Source organism: Pieris napi, chromosome 18 (assembly GCF_905475465.1).
Source record: "Pieris napi chromosome 18, ilPieNapi1.2, whole genome shotgun sequence".
Classification (NCBI taxonomy): Eukaryota; Metazoa; Arthropoda; class Insecta; order Lepidoptera; family Pieridae; genus Pieris; species Pieris napi.
The window spans coordinates 5,657,793-5,674,389 of NC_062251.1; the positions used below are offsets into that span (position 1 = coordinate 5,657,793).

Sequence of the window (16,597 nt, forward strand, 5' to 3'; positions counted from 1 at the left end):
ATTTAAATTACAGTTTAATTCTTTAAATTACAGTTTAACTATTTAAATTAAAGTTTAACTATTTAAATTACAGTTTAACTATTTAAATTACAGTTTAATTATTTAAATAACAGTTTAACTATTTAAATTAAAGTTTAACTATTTAAATTACAGTTTAACTATTTAAATTACAGTTTAACTAATTAAATTACAGTTTAAGTATTTAAATTACAGTTTAACTATTTAAAATACAGTTTAACTATTTAAATTACATTTTCACTATTTAAATTACAGTTTAATTCTTTAAATTACAGTTTAACTATTTCAAATTAATACTTTCTTTTCAGGTCAACGGCGGAACAGAACGAATTGGTTGCTGATTTGGTACAGCAATTCCTTCTGCCCGAGATCCATAAGTCAGCCAGTCGGATGCAGATAGCCGCGGTGCAGAATTCAAGGATGAATGCAGCCAGGCACAGCATCTTTGGGATGCTGGATGAGGCTGAAGATAGAAGAGGTATTAGAATTCCAACTAAGGATATACATAGCTTTTCTACCTAAGCTGCCATCCACTGGAGCCACTGAAGGACAGACGAGATCACTTATTTCTGAGAGCTTCCGTCCTGCCCTTCAGGCAAAGCTACTCGAATCTCGCAGGAGATCTTGCGCTAGCCCTGGCCATCATAAAAAAGTGCGTGCGTACAAAGTACACATGTCAGAAGTGAAACTTCTTTGTAAATTAATTATTACTAAGTTTAAAGCCCGAATAGATGATCATGTACCAGTGTTTGATCACTCCATGTATTTGTATATCTATATTCACACTATTTACATACTGTATACGTGCTAATGATCATATAAATAAATAAAAAATATGCGTTTACTGCACAAGACGTTATGCGACATTGACATCTAAAGTTCTAATATGTAACTACTAAACGAATAGATCAACCAATAACGTGTATTTTTCTCGATCTCCCTTACTATCTCTCTCTATCTTTCTCACTATAGCTCTCTTCTCCCTCTCGCTCCATAGCACTGTGCGTGATGCGACGTTCGCTCCATCTCACTCTCTCTCTCGATCTTTCTAACCTTGCTTACTCTCGCTCCATTGCTATTTGCTTCATGCTACGTTCGCCTTTTCTCAATCGCTCTCTCCCTTTGACAAAAACGCTGCACATCTTCGTGACGCTAATATTATTATTATTGCGTTTCATCCGTAAAAATTTTACCCTCACCTAAAGAAGTTTCACTTCTAATATGTCAGTTGGCCTTTAGCCCAGTCATTTCTTAGACTGGTAACCTTCCTTTGGAGGAGAGCAGCACCTCCACAATATAATAAATTAAATGTAGTATTAGCGGACTAACGCCATCTTGTAGCAGAAACCTATATAAAGCGTGGCAACACCGGCGTTGACTCACTTTTATTTCGAGACTTCGTGCGGAACGGACTTGTTACTAACCTAACCTCAGTAGATTTTAAAAGTCTAAAGTACCTACACGTTCTAATCTTTTGTGTTTACTAATAGTAGTATATTTAAAAGGAATAATTTTTTTTTTATTGGACAATTCAATATAAAAAAAATGTGCGTGTACTAGTGTACACACGTTAGAAGTGAAACTTCTTTATGACCTTATTTTTCGAAAAATTATCTATATGCAACTTTACAGAAATTGGTTAAATAAAGTTAAATTAGATAAAGTTTAACAAAAGGCTTTTAATATCACAGACTTGAATACAAATAATACAATTATTTCATTTTACCTTTTACCTTATTACCACTAAGATTATTACAGAATTTCATAAATTGTAATAGAATTTTTAGTATCATTGTTATCGTTATTATACATTTTTGTTATTAATGGTTTAGCATCTCTTTGAATCAACCCTGGTAGGGACAAGAAAAAGACGCACGTAACGGTCAAATGTGACGCGTAACCGAAACATGTGACGCGTAACCGAAAAATGTGACGCGTAACGAAAAAATGTTACACAAAAATTTTTTCCAACCCCGATAAAGAAGTTTCACTTCAAAAAAATTATTTCAGAACTATGTACCCAATGTGGAGAGCCGCTTGGTGATGTTTGTCGATGTCGAGTCTGCCCGATCAAACGAGAACCTGTTGAGACCACTGCAAGGAAAGACCGAAGGTGGAGGTACACTAGAAGTGAGTATGCCATGGTTATAATGTTCAATTCTAGATTATGGTCTGATCACGTCTGTACGACAACTGACTTATACGATTAGAAGCATTTATTTGCTGACGTTATAAGTGTACATAGTGTTTCATTTATAAATACTAGCAGACGTTGCTGTGGCTAAGGTTTTTGTTATATTACATAGTAGTAAACTATTCAAGGAAAACGGTAGGAGAACACCAGTCATTAAATTGTAGCTTATGTGAAACGTTGGTACTTTCAACACAGCGCCATCTGTTAGAGGTTAGAACTGTGACTCAAATAATAAACAAATAATTTGCAATAAAATAATATTGCGGCTATAAATTGAGATGTAAGCTATCTTTTAAGTTAGATCAAACTGTGTGCAAACGGTGTGCAAATTTAATTTAAAATCGGTTAACTAGTTTAGGAGTCCATCGCGGACAAACAAAAATACAATTTATAAGTGTGGTTAAAACTAAAGGGCTCATATTGGCTTCAAGTGTGATGAGTTTACATTTCGTTTTCGCTTTATTAGGAATTAAAATATATATACGTATATGTAACATAACTAAAGTGGGTTACATAGATCGTAGATTCGACGAATCCGTGAAGGTTTTCTATCACGTCACTGACGGAAAACTCAATATTTTTTTATTTATCGATCTTTTTATAAATCAACATTTACAAGTTATTTTACCCTAAAATGCTTTTTGCAGGCCGTGATCAAGAAGTTAAGACACGCGATGAACGCTACACTCCTGCGCACGACATTCGCTGTTGGCTCAACGAATTACTATTTGATGGTAAGTCACCTTCAATGGGCCTCATAGCCTAGCGGTCTTATTAAGTGGCAGCTAGGTGAGGGGTACCGGGTTCGATTCCCGGTTCGAGGGCAAGTTTTAATTTAATTTAAATTTGTTCTCGGCCTTTGGGAGAGTTGTGCGGTGCCGGGCGAGTGCTTAAACGGTACATGGAGGACACGGTCGAATTTCTAAAGACATAAGCCTATACTTGACGCTGGCTAATGCAAAAATCGTGCCAGAGCCATAAAAAAAAAATAATAAAAAAAAATCACCTTCACCTTCAGATACTTCGTATTCGGGTGTAATATTGTGATAGTTATATTAAAATAACTGAGATTAACAAATATTTTACGGAAAAAACTAAAAAATTAACTTATACTGGTGTAAAATCGAATCTATTTATATAAAAACCATTTAAAAAAAAACTGTGTGTACTTATGTACACGCGTTAGAAGTTATACTTCTTTGGCGTATGGAAAAACAATAACTGAAATGCAGCAGTGATTAACGATAAATATTAAAATTAATCAATAAAATTATTATTAGTAAATACTATCACCGTCGTATATGAAATTGAATTGATAAAAACACCAAAATAATATTTATTTATTCACAGTTTAATTGTACTGTTACGAAACACGTGTTCTAAATATAAAAATACTAGAATATACAACTTGAACATAGTTATTATCGATTTTCATGCCACCTAGAACTAACTTCATTCTGTTAATTTTGTGTAACGGTGCGCGCGCATCGTAAAAATTCACTCTCATCAATTTTTCATAACGCGCCTAAAGAAGTATAACTTCAAAAATATGACCTATAAAGTATACTATTAAACGACTAAAGTCTGTGTTAATTAGTGTTTAACTATTCAAATAAACGTTCCAGTAATGACAAGATCGCGTGACCATCGCGAAGAAGTGGCAAATGTTACTTGGGATGTGAACCAGCTGTTACGTGAGAAGGTGGAAATAGACTTGGAGTCACGGGAGATTATTGATGAATGTAAGTAGATTCATCAGTCTTCGGTAGAATGAAGATGTGTCATCAAGGATACAAAGACTGTGCTGCGTAACAAAGTTTTTCTTCTTATCACTACATAGTATAAAACAAAGTCGCTTTCTCTGTCCCTATTTCCCTTTGTATGCTTAAATCTTTGAAACTACACAACGGATTTTGCTGCGGTTTTTTTTAATAGATAGAGTGATTCAAGAGGAAGGTTTATACGTATAATAACATCCATTAAATAGTGGAGAAGTACTGTTATTTTTGAGGTTTCTAATGTGATGTCGTAAATAATTACATTTTTTCCGCTTACATTGCAAACGCAGGCTGAACCCTACGAGTTTTATCAAAATAATGTACTAAGTATTGTACACATTGAAAAGGTCTACAGAAAAGTCCGTGATGGTATATGTCTATCTCTTATGGATAACCCACAATAACTTTTTTTTGTCATTTACTTTTTACGACAAATAATGGCTAATTTTCGAAGCGATTTTAACCAATACAGCATTAATCCTTAACCAATTAAATACCTTGAATACATTGTTCATTTAATATAGATCTATATGGCCCTTTACATCGCATGATTTAAGTGAATATTTTCGAAGATATTACAGATTTAAAAATTGCGGGACGAAGCGTTTGCGGCGGTACCGGCCGGCCGTACAGTTCTGTAGTGTATTTAGTATCAGCATTGCACCCGTGCGAAGCCGGGGCGGGTCGCTAGTTCTGTATAAAATCCATTATAACGAGCCTAACTCAAAGGCCGGCAACGCAAAGTTCGCTTTATGGTTAATAATTAATAATAATAATTATAATTTATTGCAAGAATATGGTACAAAAATGTGTCAGGTGGTACAATCATAAGTTCGCATATTCTGCCACACACAATGGCGCGCAAATTTGTATTTAAAGGAATTTTACATTTTACATTATGAGTCATATGAATTGGTCAGTTTTTATATTATTTGTATCATTATATTATTGTACATATCATATCATACGTTATTAAATTTATGTTCTAAACTTATGTTCTAAGTATTCAGTTACGCTATAGAAGCACCTTGACTTCAAAAACCTATTTAGGTTATAGTTATAAGTTGTCCCGTTGTTTTATCCTATCCTATAAAAACCAGGTGATGGGAAAATCTAGGTCCGCCCTCGTGTTACCAGTGTAGATTAACCTTTGGCTATGTTCTTAGAGCTCTTTCTTTCAATTAATGAAAAGGTGGGAGCTTGTACTTTATTGTTTATCAGAATGCCAAATCATAAAATGACTGCTTCACGACTGATTTGAGAGAGACCGCCGATGCGAAAACCGCTGTGTGAGTTCGTGAAGTGAGTTACAGAATCGCAGGGCTGGTGATCAGTGGCTGATGTTAATTTCTGGGTACACAGAACAGTATTCAGGCTTGCTGGTCCACACAGGAGAATTTTAATTAAAGAATTCAAAATGTATAACCATTTCGACTTAGGGTCCTTAGAAAAGAGCGTAATAATTCTTAATAGTCCGGCAACGCATTGCTCAATGCCAGAATGCGTTGCTTTTTAGGTATATTTAACATCAGATGGGCCTACTATTTTTTTATAGAACAGGGCAGGCAAGTGGGTACTTGCCTGCCCTGTTCTATAAAAAAATACGTATAATAATCTTCCTCGCTGGTTAAATTTTCGTAATTATAAATACTTAATAATAATGTGCTTTCAATTAAATTTTTAATGATGCTTTTGTACGATTCGATGCCGCAAAATTCCAAATAGTAAAAACATCAACTAATGGTAGGGGAGCCCACGATGCTAAATGGGGATTTACTCGAGCGTCGTAGAGACCTATTGGGATGCAAAGCTTAGATAAAAAGAAGAAAAAAATGTTATATGATAAATTCCTTTTCATCGGTGGGGGAAGCGGCTATAGATAGTTAAATATGTAAAAAAAAACTGTTGCATGGACATCCTCGAGCACGTCAGATATTGATAGCATCTATGCCCTACGTATTTTTAATAATGTACTTATGTTAATCTGATCGTTTGCATGATGCGGGTGGTTGTATTTAAGGGTTGGAAATGAAAAAAAAAAAATTTACGAGCGCGTCAGATTTTCTAAGGGAGTGTTAAGTGCACCAAAAAAAAGCTCTCATTCACTAATCTGACGATTTCGATGGGACGCAAACCCACGGCCATTTTCATAATATGCAAAAAAAAATTGCAATTTTGAAATACTCAAGCGCCAGATTAAGATATATGTGGTTCATCTTTATGTTCTAAACGTACTGTCTCATAATCTGACGATTATCTAGAGGGATTCGCCTGATCTGACAAAAAAAAATTTAGAAAAACGATTCACCGAAAGGGCCATTCCTGCAACTTCCCGCTACTTCCATTCCTGGGCGCTTAAAATTGATATTTTGAGCTCGCTGAGTTCAAAGAAATAACATGTCTATGCATTTGAGCTCTCCCAGCTCGAAAGTCTGATAGAATTTTCATAGAACACTATTTTTGGAATTTTCAAACCGCAATAACTTTTGAATGGATCAAGCAATTTTCACGCGGTTGGCGTCATTCGACGCAGTTTTATCATCATCATAAGTAATTTTGCAATTTTAATTGATAGAACCACAAATTTCGGAGTAATCCCGAAAAAACACTTTTTCGGGTTTCTTTCGTTCACGATATCTCTCGAACTAATCAACCGCTTTTGACGAGCTTGGTGGCGATCGACGTGGTTTTTCAAGCTCAAAGGCAAATTAGTTTTTGAAGTTGATCAATAAAGAAACCACTTAAAAAAAAATATTTTTTTAAGATTTTTCAAAATTTCTCAAAATCTATCGGTCCGAATCGGTTCAAATTCACAGGAAATGTAATTTTGAGGAAAATATTTAGAACGCCGTTTAGTAGATTCCGATCGGTTAAAGGAAATGTAGGCATCACGCAGCTGCACGCATTTAACTCTTTCGACGATTTTTTGTTATTTCGGCTTGCGGAAATCGTCAGATTATATATTTTTCATTATTCTTGAATTATTTCCTTCAAAATAAAAAAAAATTAGCTACGCTCGAGAATGTCGAGATGACGGTTTTTTTTTACAACTTTGTTGCCCTCCCCTTTTTTTCCGTCACTCTCAAATTGTCAGATTGGTGGAATATACACTTTTTAGGATGTAATTAACTCACCCTACCTTAATCTGACGCGCTCGGGAATTTCTGACGGTCAATTTTTTTTTACTAATCTGATCCTGTCTCCTTCACGGGCGGCCTTATATATGGGCCTCATATTTTGTGGAGGTACTTAACCGGGTACAAGGTATCCCCCTATATATTAATCTGCCGCGCTTTAGTAAATCCCGAAATCCCCTCTTGGGCTCCCCTACCATAAAAGGCACTGGTCTCTTTCTGATAAATGATGTTTACGCTGTGATGAATAGAGAACAAACAAGAAAACTTTTTTTTTTTTAGGCAATTCACACCAATTGACCTAGTCCCATGCTAAGCTGGTGAAGCTTGTGTTGTGGGTACTAGGCAACGGATATACATACATATTATAGATAGATAGACATATAAATATATATTTAAACACCCAAGACCCAAGCACAACACCAAATGCTCATCATATCGATGTTCGTCTCAGCCGGGGATCGAACCCGGGACCCATGGATTCGCAGTCAGGGGTACTAACCACTAGACCAATGAGTCGTCAATCTAAACTAAAAGATCACTAAAAGTCATTCGAATTGCATAATAAAAGTACACTTGTCTCTTTCTGACATATTATGTTTACGCTGCAATGAAAAGAGATGAATTTAGTTGAATTATGACAGATTTTTTAATGAAGATTTTCATTATTTAAAACAGGTATAGCAGTGGCGACCGGAGCACTTCAAAAGCCAGTCAAGGTGTCAGATTATCGACATTATATGAAGGTGATTGTTGGGGATGCCCTAGACAGGAGCGAACCATTCAGACCCAAAGACCTCTGTAAGTAGAAACATGGTAAAACAGTAGCGAAAAGTTTGGGTATTGTTTGTTTATTATATAACACCACATTATATAACACTAGTAGACTCGGCCAAGCGTTGCTGTGGCTAAAATTTTTGTTATATTACATAGTAGTAAACTATTCAAGAGAAACGGCAGGAGAACACCAATCCACCATGCTTTTTTGGTGGTTATGCCATTAAATTGTAGCTAGAAACGTTGGTATTTATTTTGATAAGGATCAATACCTAGGTACGAATAAAGAGCCTTTTTTAGCGGTGGTATTTTAATTAATAAAAGGACGCTTATTGTGACGTAACTATAAAAGATAGAGACATGCTGTCGTGACGTTTTTTGTAGATAGTGATGTGGCCTGAAAATTTTTAATACATCATTGTGTTCTATCATTAATAGTTTTCGCAGCGCACGCGATTGAAGGAAGTTTTTTGTTTATTTTTGTACACCTTGGGTTAGATTATTCAAGTTTTAGTAAGCATCCCTAATTTTTTTGAAAATAAAATATAGCCTATGTCACTCGGGAATAGTGTAGCTTGCCAACGGTGAAAGAATTTTTGAAATCGGTCCAGTACTTTCGGAGCCTATTCATTTCAAACAAACAAAAAATCAAATCTTTCCTCTTTATAATATTAAGTATAGATATATTTTCTATAGTCTATATTACAATTATATATATCTACATTTGCTTAAAATTTTTCATAATAGTATTCATAAAGGTGTATTTTGATAGTATTGCTTGTCTTGTCTCCAGGTTCGAAGGAGCTGCCATCAGAGATTCGTCGTAAGGCTGAAGAGGAACGGGCATTAGCTGATCCATCCTGCAAGTGTTATGATGAAGTGCCAAGCACATCAGTGCAATTTGGTATTTACTAATATTAATTTATCGCGATTAACAAGTAGGAAATTCAAGGCAAGCGTGAATGGTTTTTTTTTTTTATGGCTCTTGCACGGTTTGTGCATAAGCCAGCGTCAAGTAGGTATAAGATAAATAAGATAATATATATAAGAATAATAAAAAACGAAGGAAACTAATCGCGACATAACATAGATGATTGAAAACGCAATAAATTTACAACAAAATCAGAATAAGGGGAAAATAAATCAAAATTATAGTTTAATGTTATTATTTACAATAAATATACTTATAATACTATATACAAGGGGATTTAAATCTCGAAGAAGTAAAGAAATATTGGTAGGAAGGGGAACAGAGAGAGATACTAAAGAAGTGTATAAGGAAGAATGGGCATATTTAGGACAAGAAAAGAAAACATTATTCAGGTCAGAATAGCTCTCGCCACACTCACAGACCGTGAATGGTTATAGTGGTGTAACAATAGAGTAGCAGGGCTGGCAAAATGCCACGGGCCCCCGACCCAAGAGGGCCTCAAGAGATATTATGTTCTATGGATGAATGTGAAGTCTCCAATACGCATTGGGCTAGCGTGGGGACTACAGACCATTCCCTCTCGCCTAAGAGAGGAGGGCTATGGCCCTTAGTGGGACATATAATAATAATAATAATTAAGCCTCATTTATTCCTTGAAAAATTTACAAAAAGTTACAAAATATATACACACACACACACAAAATACATACATACATATTCACATATTATATATATATTTTTGTTTTTCCAAGGACCTCTTATTGAGTATAGGCCTCCTCCAATTGACTCCATCTCTCTCTGTTTTGAGCATTTTTCTCCCAATCCTCTCCACCAACTTTCTTAAGCTCGTCGGCCCACCGTGCAAGAGGGCGACCACACTTTCTTTTCTTTTTTTTAAAAGTGGGACATATATAACGAGTAATTGAGTTCTATGACAATCCCAAAGTTTATTAAAATTGAGTACAACGTGATGATTTTTACTGATAGGGCCCCATGAAATTTGCCACGGGCCCCAAATGGTATAGTTACGCTACTGGATGGTTATGTCAGGTTGGGTAGACCAGGTCGAAGACAAGGCTAGGGAAGAGACAAGTCAAAAGTACCCGGGAAAAATCTTAATTTTATCCTTTTTTTTCTTTTTTTATAGAATGAGGCAAACGGGCAGGAGGCTCATCTGATGTTAAGTGATACCGCCGCCCATGGACACTCTTAATGGCAGGCTGGCGAATGCGTTGCCGGCCTTTTTTTCCAAAACATGGGGCAAACGGGCAGGAGGCTCATCTGATAAGTGATACCGCCGCCCATGCACACTCTTAATGCCAGGCTGGCGAGTGCGTTGCCGGCTTTTTTTACAGAACATGGGGCAAACGGGCAGAAGGCTCATCTGACGTTAAGTGATACCGCCGCCCATGCACACTCTCAATGCCAGGCTGGCGAGTGCGTTGCCGGCTTTTTTTTACAAAACATGGGGCAAACGGGCAGGAGGCTCATTTGATGTTAAGTGATACCACTGTACATGGACTCTCAATGCCAGGCTGGCGAATGCGTTGCCGGCCTTTTTTTACAAAACATGGGGCAAACGGGCAGAAGGCTCATCTGTTGTTAAGTGATACCGCCGCCCATGCACACTCTCAATGCCAGGCTGGCGATTGCGTTGCCGGCCTTTTTTTTTACAAAACAGGGGAAAACGGGCAGGAGGCTCACCTGATGTTATTAGTGAAACCGCCGCCCATAGACACTCACATTGCCAAAGGGCTCACAAGTGCGTTGCCGGCCCATATCTTTATTAGTCTCGGTTTTAGACTGAATCTTTGATCGTTGCTGCGCCGTCTATGTCTTACATGACAGCGTTCAACTTAACAGACCTTTTGCTAATGATAATACATATACAGCAGTTGTACCTGAAGAGGAATCGAACCTGCTGCCGTCAGCACTCCGAATCCTGGAAGAGATGAGGCGGTGCAAGTGTGACACTGTCTCACTCTCAACCAGTGCTACTGAAAGTGAGTATTGGTTGCCTATCTTTGTGTTAATTTATTTTTTTTAATAAATAAAAAAAATATATATTTACTAGCAGACCAGCCAAGCGTTGCTGTGGCTAAGGTTTTAGTTATATTACATATTAGCAAACTATTCTAGGGAAACGGTAGGAAAACACCTGTCATGGGGACCACCATGCTTTTTTGGTGGTTATGCCATTTAATTGTAGCTTATGTGAAACGTTGGTACTTTCAACACAGCGCCATCTGTTCGAATTGTGACTATCAAATAATAATCAAATCTTTTGCAATAAAATAATATTGCAGGTATAAATTAAGATGTAAGCTATCCTATCTTTCAAGTTCACCGCACACGGTGTGCAAATTTGATTGAAATCGGTTCAGTAGTTTAGGAGTCCATAGCGGACAAACAACGTGACACGTAATTTATATATTTTAAGATATGTCAAATGGAAGAGACTACGACACAGGGAATGCTAGTGGGACTTAGTGCAGTTTCTTGTTTACCTAAAGATTTTTTTATTATGTCTATTATCTTTTTTCTTCTTCTTCTATAATGTTAATCATTTTATTCCAGGAAGTCCTCTCACAGACTACGATGATGTTGATTCTACGATGGATCCCACTGAACAGTCAAATGAAGATTAATTATATATTATTTTAACAGGTATATCTATATATACCTATATGACTCTAAACAAGAATAATTGAAAAAAAGGCTGAGTGTACTTATGTACGCGCGTAAGAAGTTATACTTCTTTGGCATTATTACAAATACTTTTTGATTGCAAGCAAATAATTAATTACAATTAAATAATCAAAGACTGGAAAAGGAGTCATTATAGTCAATAAAGTTCAGTTTACATTTGAAAATAATTAAATTGAAAATGAAAATAATTGATAATGAAATAAATAACAGTGAAATGGTTCCAAACAGAACAAATTATAACATATTCTGATATTTTTTATCAACAGACTGAATTAAAAGTAATTTTGATTAAGAACCTTTTAATATATTTCTTTGTTTATTTTTTTTATGGCTCTGGCACGATTTGTGCATTAGCCAGCGTCAAGTATAGGATTTTTTATAATTCGTGCTTGTCTTTAGAAATTCTACCGTGTCCTCCATGCACGGTTTAGGCACTCGCCCGGTACCGCACAACCCTCCCAAAGGCCGAGAACAAATTTAAATTAAATTAAAACTTGCCCTCGAACCGGGAATCGAACCCGGTACCCCTCACCTAGCTGCCATTTAATAAGACCGCTAGGCTATGAGGCCCCTATATTTCTTTGTTGATATAGAGTAGTGGGGAAGTGTGAGAGAGAAAGAGCGAGCGAGTCTACGAAGAACGAATGCATACGCATTCAAAATTTTAATAGACCTGATTTGTAGATTGCGTTCATAGGAGACATAATTTGTTTCGTAAGAGTTGCATTGGTCGTGAGACTTGGTTCACACGCCATTGTCCTGCACGTTTTTGACGTGACAACGTCTTATAATTCGATGGAGCCGGCTGCACGCAAGAAAAAACATGACTCATGCGGCGTTACCTCGCTCTGAGGCGTTCCATTTAAAATTGACATAATTGTATTTATGCGTACAAATAAATGTAACTTGATCAATTCAATTGTGATTTCCATTTACCTCCTCTATATCCATACAAAATACCTATCAAACAAATAAAAATTTTTTTTTTTTTGAAAAATCCAACCATCCCCTCAATATTTTTTTATGACGTTGTCACGTTCAACTATCGTCAGTAAACCGACTTTACAGACAACCGATTTTTTTCGCAGTATACGAATAAATAGTGGCTCATGTATTGTACATAGACCCATTCACACGGCGTTTGCACTGCAAAATATCGTACACCGTTTATACGTTCAAACGAATACTCAACGGACTTGTCAAGCAAATCGAATAAACTTTAACATAATCGGTTTAAAGTGGCACATAATATAGCTCTGTCTCGTTCTCGCTCACTGTGACAACTGTGTGAAGACTGCGGCTATTCTATACACGAATGAAAATCTACCATGTGAACACCCCGGTAAAAGTACGTTAAAAAAACGAATACAAAGAAAACATGCAGCCCTGCGATTCTGTAACTCACTTTTCGAACTCACACAGCGGTTTTTGCATCGGCGGTCGCTCTCAAATCAGTCGTGAAGCAGTCATTTTATGATTTGGCATTCTGAAAAGGTGGGAGCTTGTAGTTTATTGTTTATTAGAATGCCAAATCATAAAATGACTGCTTCACGACTGATTTCGATGTTAACTGAATCGAACATCGATGTTACGATATTTTTCGAATAGCAACATCGATACCAAAACATCGATGTTTTTGCTTTCATCATCGAGCATCCCTTGTATAGATACCATTTTTATAGTACGATTTGTCTTTAGCTACAAAATACGCTTCAGTTTCAGCGATTACCTCTTCATCAGCGCAACATTTCTACCCAGTATTCTCTTGAGGTCTGAGAACAGGAAAGTCGCTGGGGGCCAAATCTGGAGAAAACGGTGGATGTGGAAGCAATTATTATATAGTTCACATAACTGCAATGACAATTCTCTTACCGTAGACTAATTTGTGATAAATTTTCTTCCCTATTACACACTACAGACGGGAATTAAACGCCCGAGTTACTGATTTTATATGAATTTCTGGAAATTTGGGCTTTTAAATAAAAATTCGTAAATTTTTAAGTGTATATTACATCTATATACATTTTTTATATAATCGTGTACAAATATTAAATAAATTATTAAGTACAATGTTTTTTATTTATCTAAGTGCTTTAAGGCGCAGATATAGAATGCTTATAATACTACAAAACAAAATGTATTTTCTTATATTGGTAATATTGCATGTCAAAACAAACTGGGGCGTTAGACAAAATCACTTTTAGACAGGCGTGACCCACTAACGTCAAAAAATTTGTATGAAAAGGGTCACGTGACACAACGTGAGCTAATAATGACATAGGAATGATCCTATACAAATTTGTTTAATATAAGTAAGCCAGGCGTCTCAAGTCTCCGCCGCTGTTTTAAATCATCATACTATTTTAAGTATAAAAATAATAGAGATACATAACAATTAAGCTACAATGGTCCAATAAAACTAAAGAAATTAATACATAAACAGTCACTGAACCTATATCCGCGTCTTTACAACTATTCCTACTGTTGATGCTCTGATGTAAACAATACACTAGCTGAGCTGAGCTTTGAGCAAAATTCGCGAGATTATTTTGCAGCAGCAGTGGGCAGCTGGTTCCACATAGTGGTGGTGCGCGGCAAAAACTGCCTTAAGAAACGCTCAGTTGTTGGAACGACGGACGATGAGGTGTTACGGATGGTATTTTGTTCCTTGACGTCAGATATTGAAACTGCCTTTTTATAAAAGCAAGGCCAAAAATTATTACAGTGTAAACTCTTTACAACGGCATTCGTTATAACGAAAAAACCGCAACAGACAATCTCTATAACGAAGAAATTTTCATATTTAGACAACAACATAGTTGAGTGTAATTGTTTGTATAATCAGCTCACACTAACCTATTAAGGTGCCGAAATTTCTAAGAACCTGAGGTCATGACAGCCTTCTCGCCTTTGTTATTGTTAATTGTATCAACACGTGTGCCATTATTCTTAGATTACAATGTCTGTAGGGAATTTAGGTCTCAGTTAATAAACGCACCATCGTCACCTATCTATTATTAATATATAAATTATTGTAATTGGTAAAACTTGGTTTTTCTCTTCTCTTCCTTCCCTATAACAAAAACTCTATATAACGAAAAAAAATATCCGTTGAAATTCGTTATAAAGAGTTTACACTGTATTTATAAATCTTTCTTTTAATCTTAAAAATTGAGTATTTTGTGTACATCAGAGTTATCTTACAACTAAGTGATATATGAGCCATGCGGTGGCATATTGCTACTGACAAAATATCAACAACAAATTAATAACAGAAATATAACATTTTTGGTATTCTATTCCAGTTATAACGCATTTGACCTGCCTTGCGATTCTGTAACTCACTTTTCGAACTCTCACTGCGGTTTTCACAGCGGCGGTCGCGCTCAAATCAGTCGTGAAGCAGTCATTTTACGATTTGGCATTCTGATAAGGGAGCTTGTAGTTTATTGTTTATCAGAATGCCAAATCGTAAAATGGCTGCTTCACGACTGATTTAAGCGCGACCGTCGCTGTGAAAACCGCAGTGAGAGTTCGAAAAGTGAGTTACAGAATCGCAAGGCTGCTTTTTCTATAATATACAACAATTCAAACGTCAACTCAAGCGGTCACGTGACAGCCAAAACAATTGTAGCTCTACCATAAGCTTTACAATATCTGTGACGAAAAGATAAGATTTACAAGTACATTTTGCGTTCTATTTGCCTTCTAGTCGCCTAGTACACAAGTATACTTTTACAAAGTTTATTCAAATAAATTCTACAATTAAATTGTGCTTTAAGCTATATAAGATTATACAGTTTCTTAATGTGCTTCGAAAGACGTGTCAATAAGAAACTTGACTCACTTGACCATCTTATGTCAGAGAAATCTGTGTTCGGGTTTTAGTCAAGGTGCTCTACAGTAGTGTATGTAGAAAGTCGAAAACTTACTTAATTACCTAAGTTTTAGACATAGACATAACATTTATTACTAACAAAACACACGCACAGAAACACACAAAATAACAATAATAAAAAAATGTATATAAAAAATAAAAAAGTATAAGAGATAACAATTATTTTTGAAGTCAAACTTCTTTATCGGCGTTGGAAAAAAATGTACCGTCACATTTTTCGGTTACGCGCCATCTTTTTCTTGTCCCTACCACAGTTGATCCGAAGAGATTTGAAGCCATTAAAAACAAAAATATATAATATATAATAACGATAACAATGATAGTAATAATCTATAACAATTAATGAAATTCTGTAATAATCTTAGTAGTAATAAGGTAAAATAAAAATAATTGTATTTATGTCTATGGTAATAAAAGCCTTTTGTTAAACTTTATCCAATTTAACTTTATTTAACCAATTTCTGTAAAGCTGCGTATAGTAGATCATTTTTCGAAAAATAAGGTCATAAAGAAGTTTCACTTCTTACGTGTGTACACCTAGTACACGCACACATTTTTTTATTTTAAAGAACAAGGTACGTTTTAAGTGTGTAATGCGTGTGTGTTGTGGTTGTAATTGTCCCAGCTCAGCATTATGCTGAGGAGCAGACTGTTCCACATTGCTGGTCATGCTGCCAGAGACCACAGCAGCTAGTTTGCGCCTCAGTCGGAAAAGAAGAATGTAATAATACTAATACTTAGTAGCAGTGTAAAGTAATGAAGTCTTGTGTAAAAGTTTTCGACTTTCTACATACACTACTGTTAAGGCATCTTGTCTAAGCCCACTAATAAACACTGCTCAGTGCCCTTAGGCCTTAGTGCCATACCACACCGGGACGCCATGGCGACGTGGCCAGCGACGTCGCCAACTAGTTCTAATTGGGATGTATGCCGGCTAACTCACTTGGCGACCGACCGGCGACGTTGCCAAGTAGCCAGTGTAGCCAGAGTCACCGCTCCTGATGCGGCGACTGGCGACGCTGGCTACCTGGCGACGTCGCCAGTTGTTTGCACGTTTCTGTATGCTCCGTCACTAACTCAGTCGCCAACCAGTTGCCGAATTAGCAAACCTTAGCACTTTTTTTGATTTTTCAGTCTTAATTTTTTTTTTACTTAGTT

At 36.2% G+C, this 16,597-nt stretch overlaps 1 protein-coding gene across 1 annotated transcript in view; it reads left to right on the forward strand.

The window, feature by feature from the left end:
* Positions 1-8,816, forward strand: part of LOC125058762 (cilia- and flagella-associated protein 91-like) — a 34,959-nt gene extending 26,143 nt beyond the window's left edge. The window contains exons 17-22 of the mRNA XM_047662917.1: positions 327-496; positions 2,029-2,148; positions 2,860-2,946; positions 3,838-3,954; positions 7,803-7,925; positions 8,695-8,816. Of these exons, the coding sequence (XP_047518873.1) occupies positions 327-496; positions 2,029-2,148; positions 2,860-2,946; positions 3,838-3,954; positions 7,803-7,925; positions 8,695-8,816 (739 nt within the window). The remainder of the gene's footprint in view (positions 1-326; positions 497-2,028; positions 2,149-2,859; positions 2,947-3,837; positions 3,955-7,802; positions 7,926-8,694) is intronic.
* Positions 8,817-16,597: the final 7,781 nt, after the last annotated feature.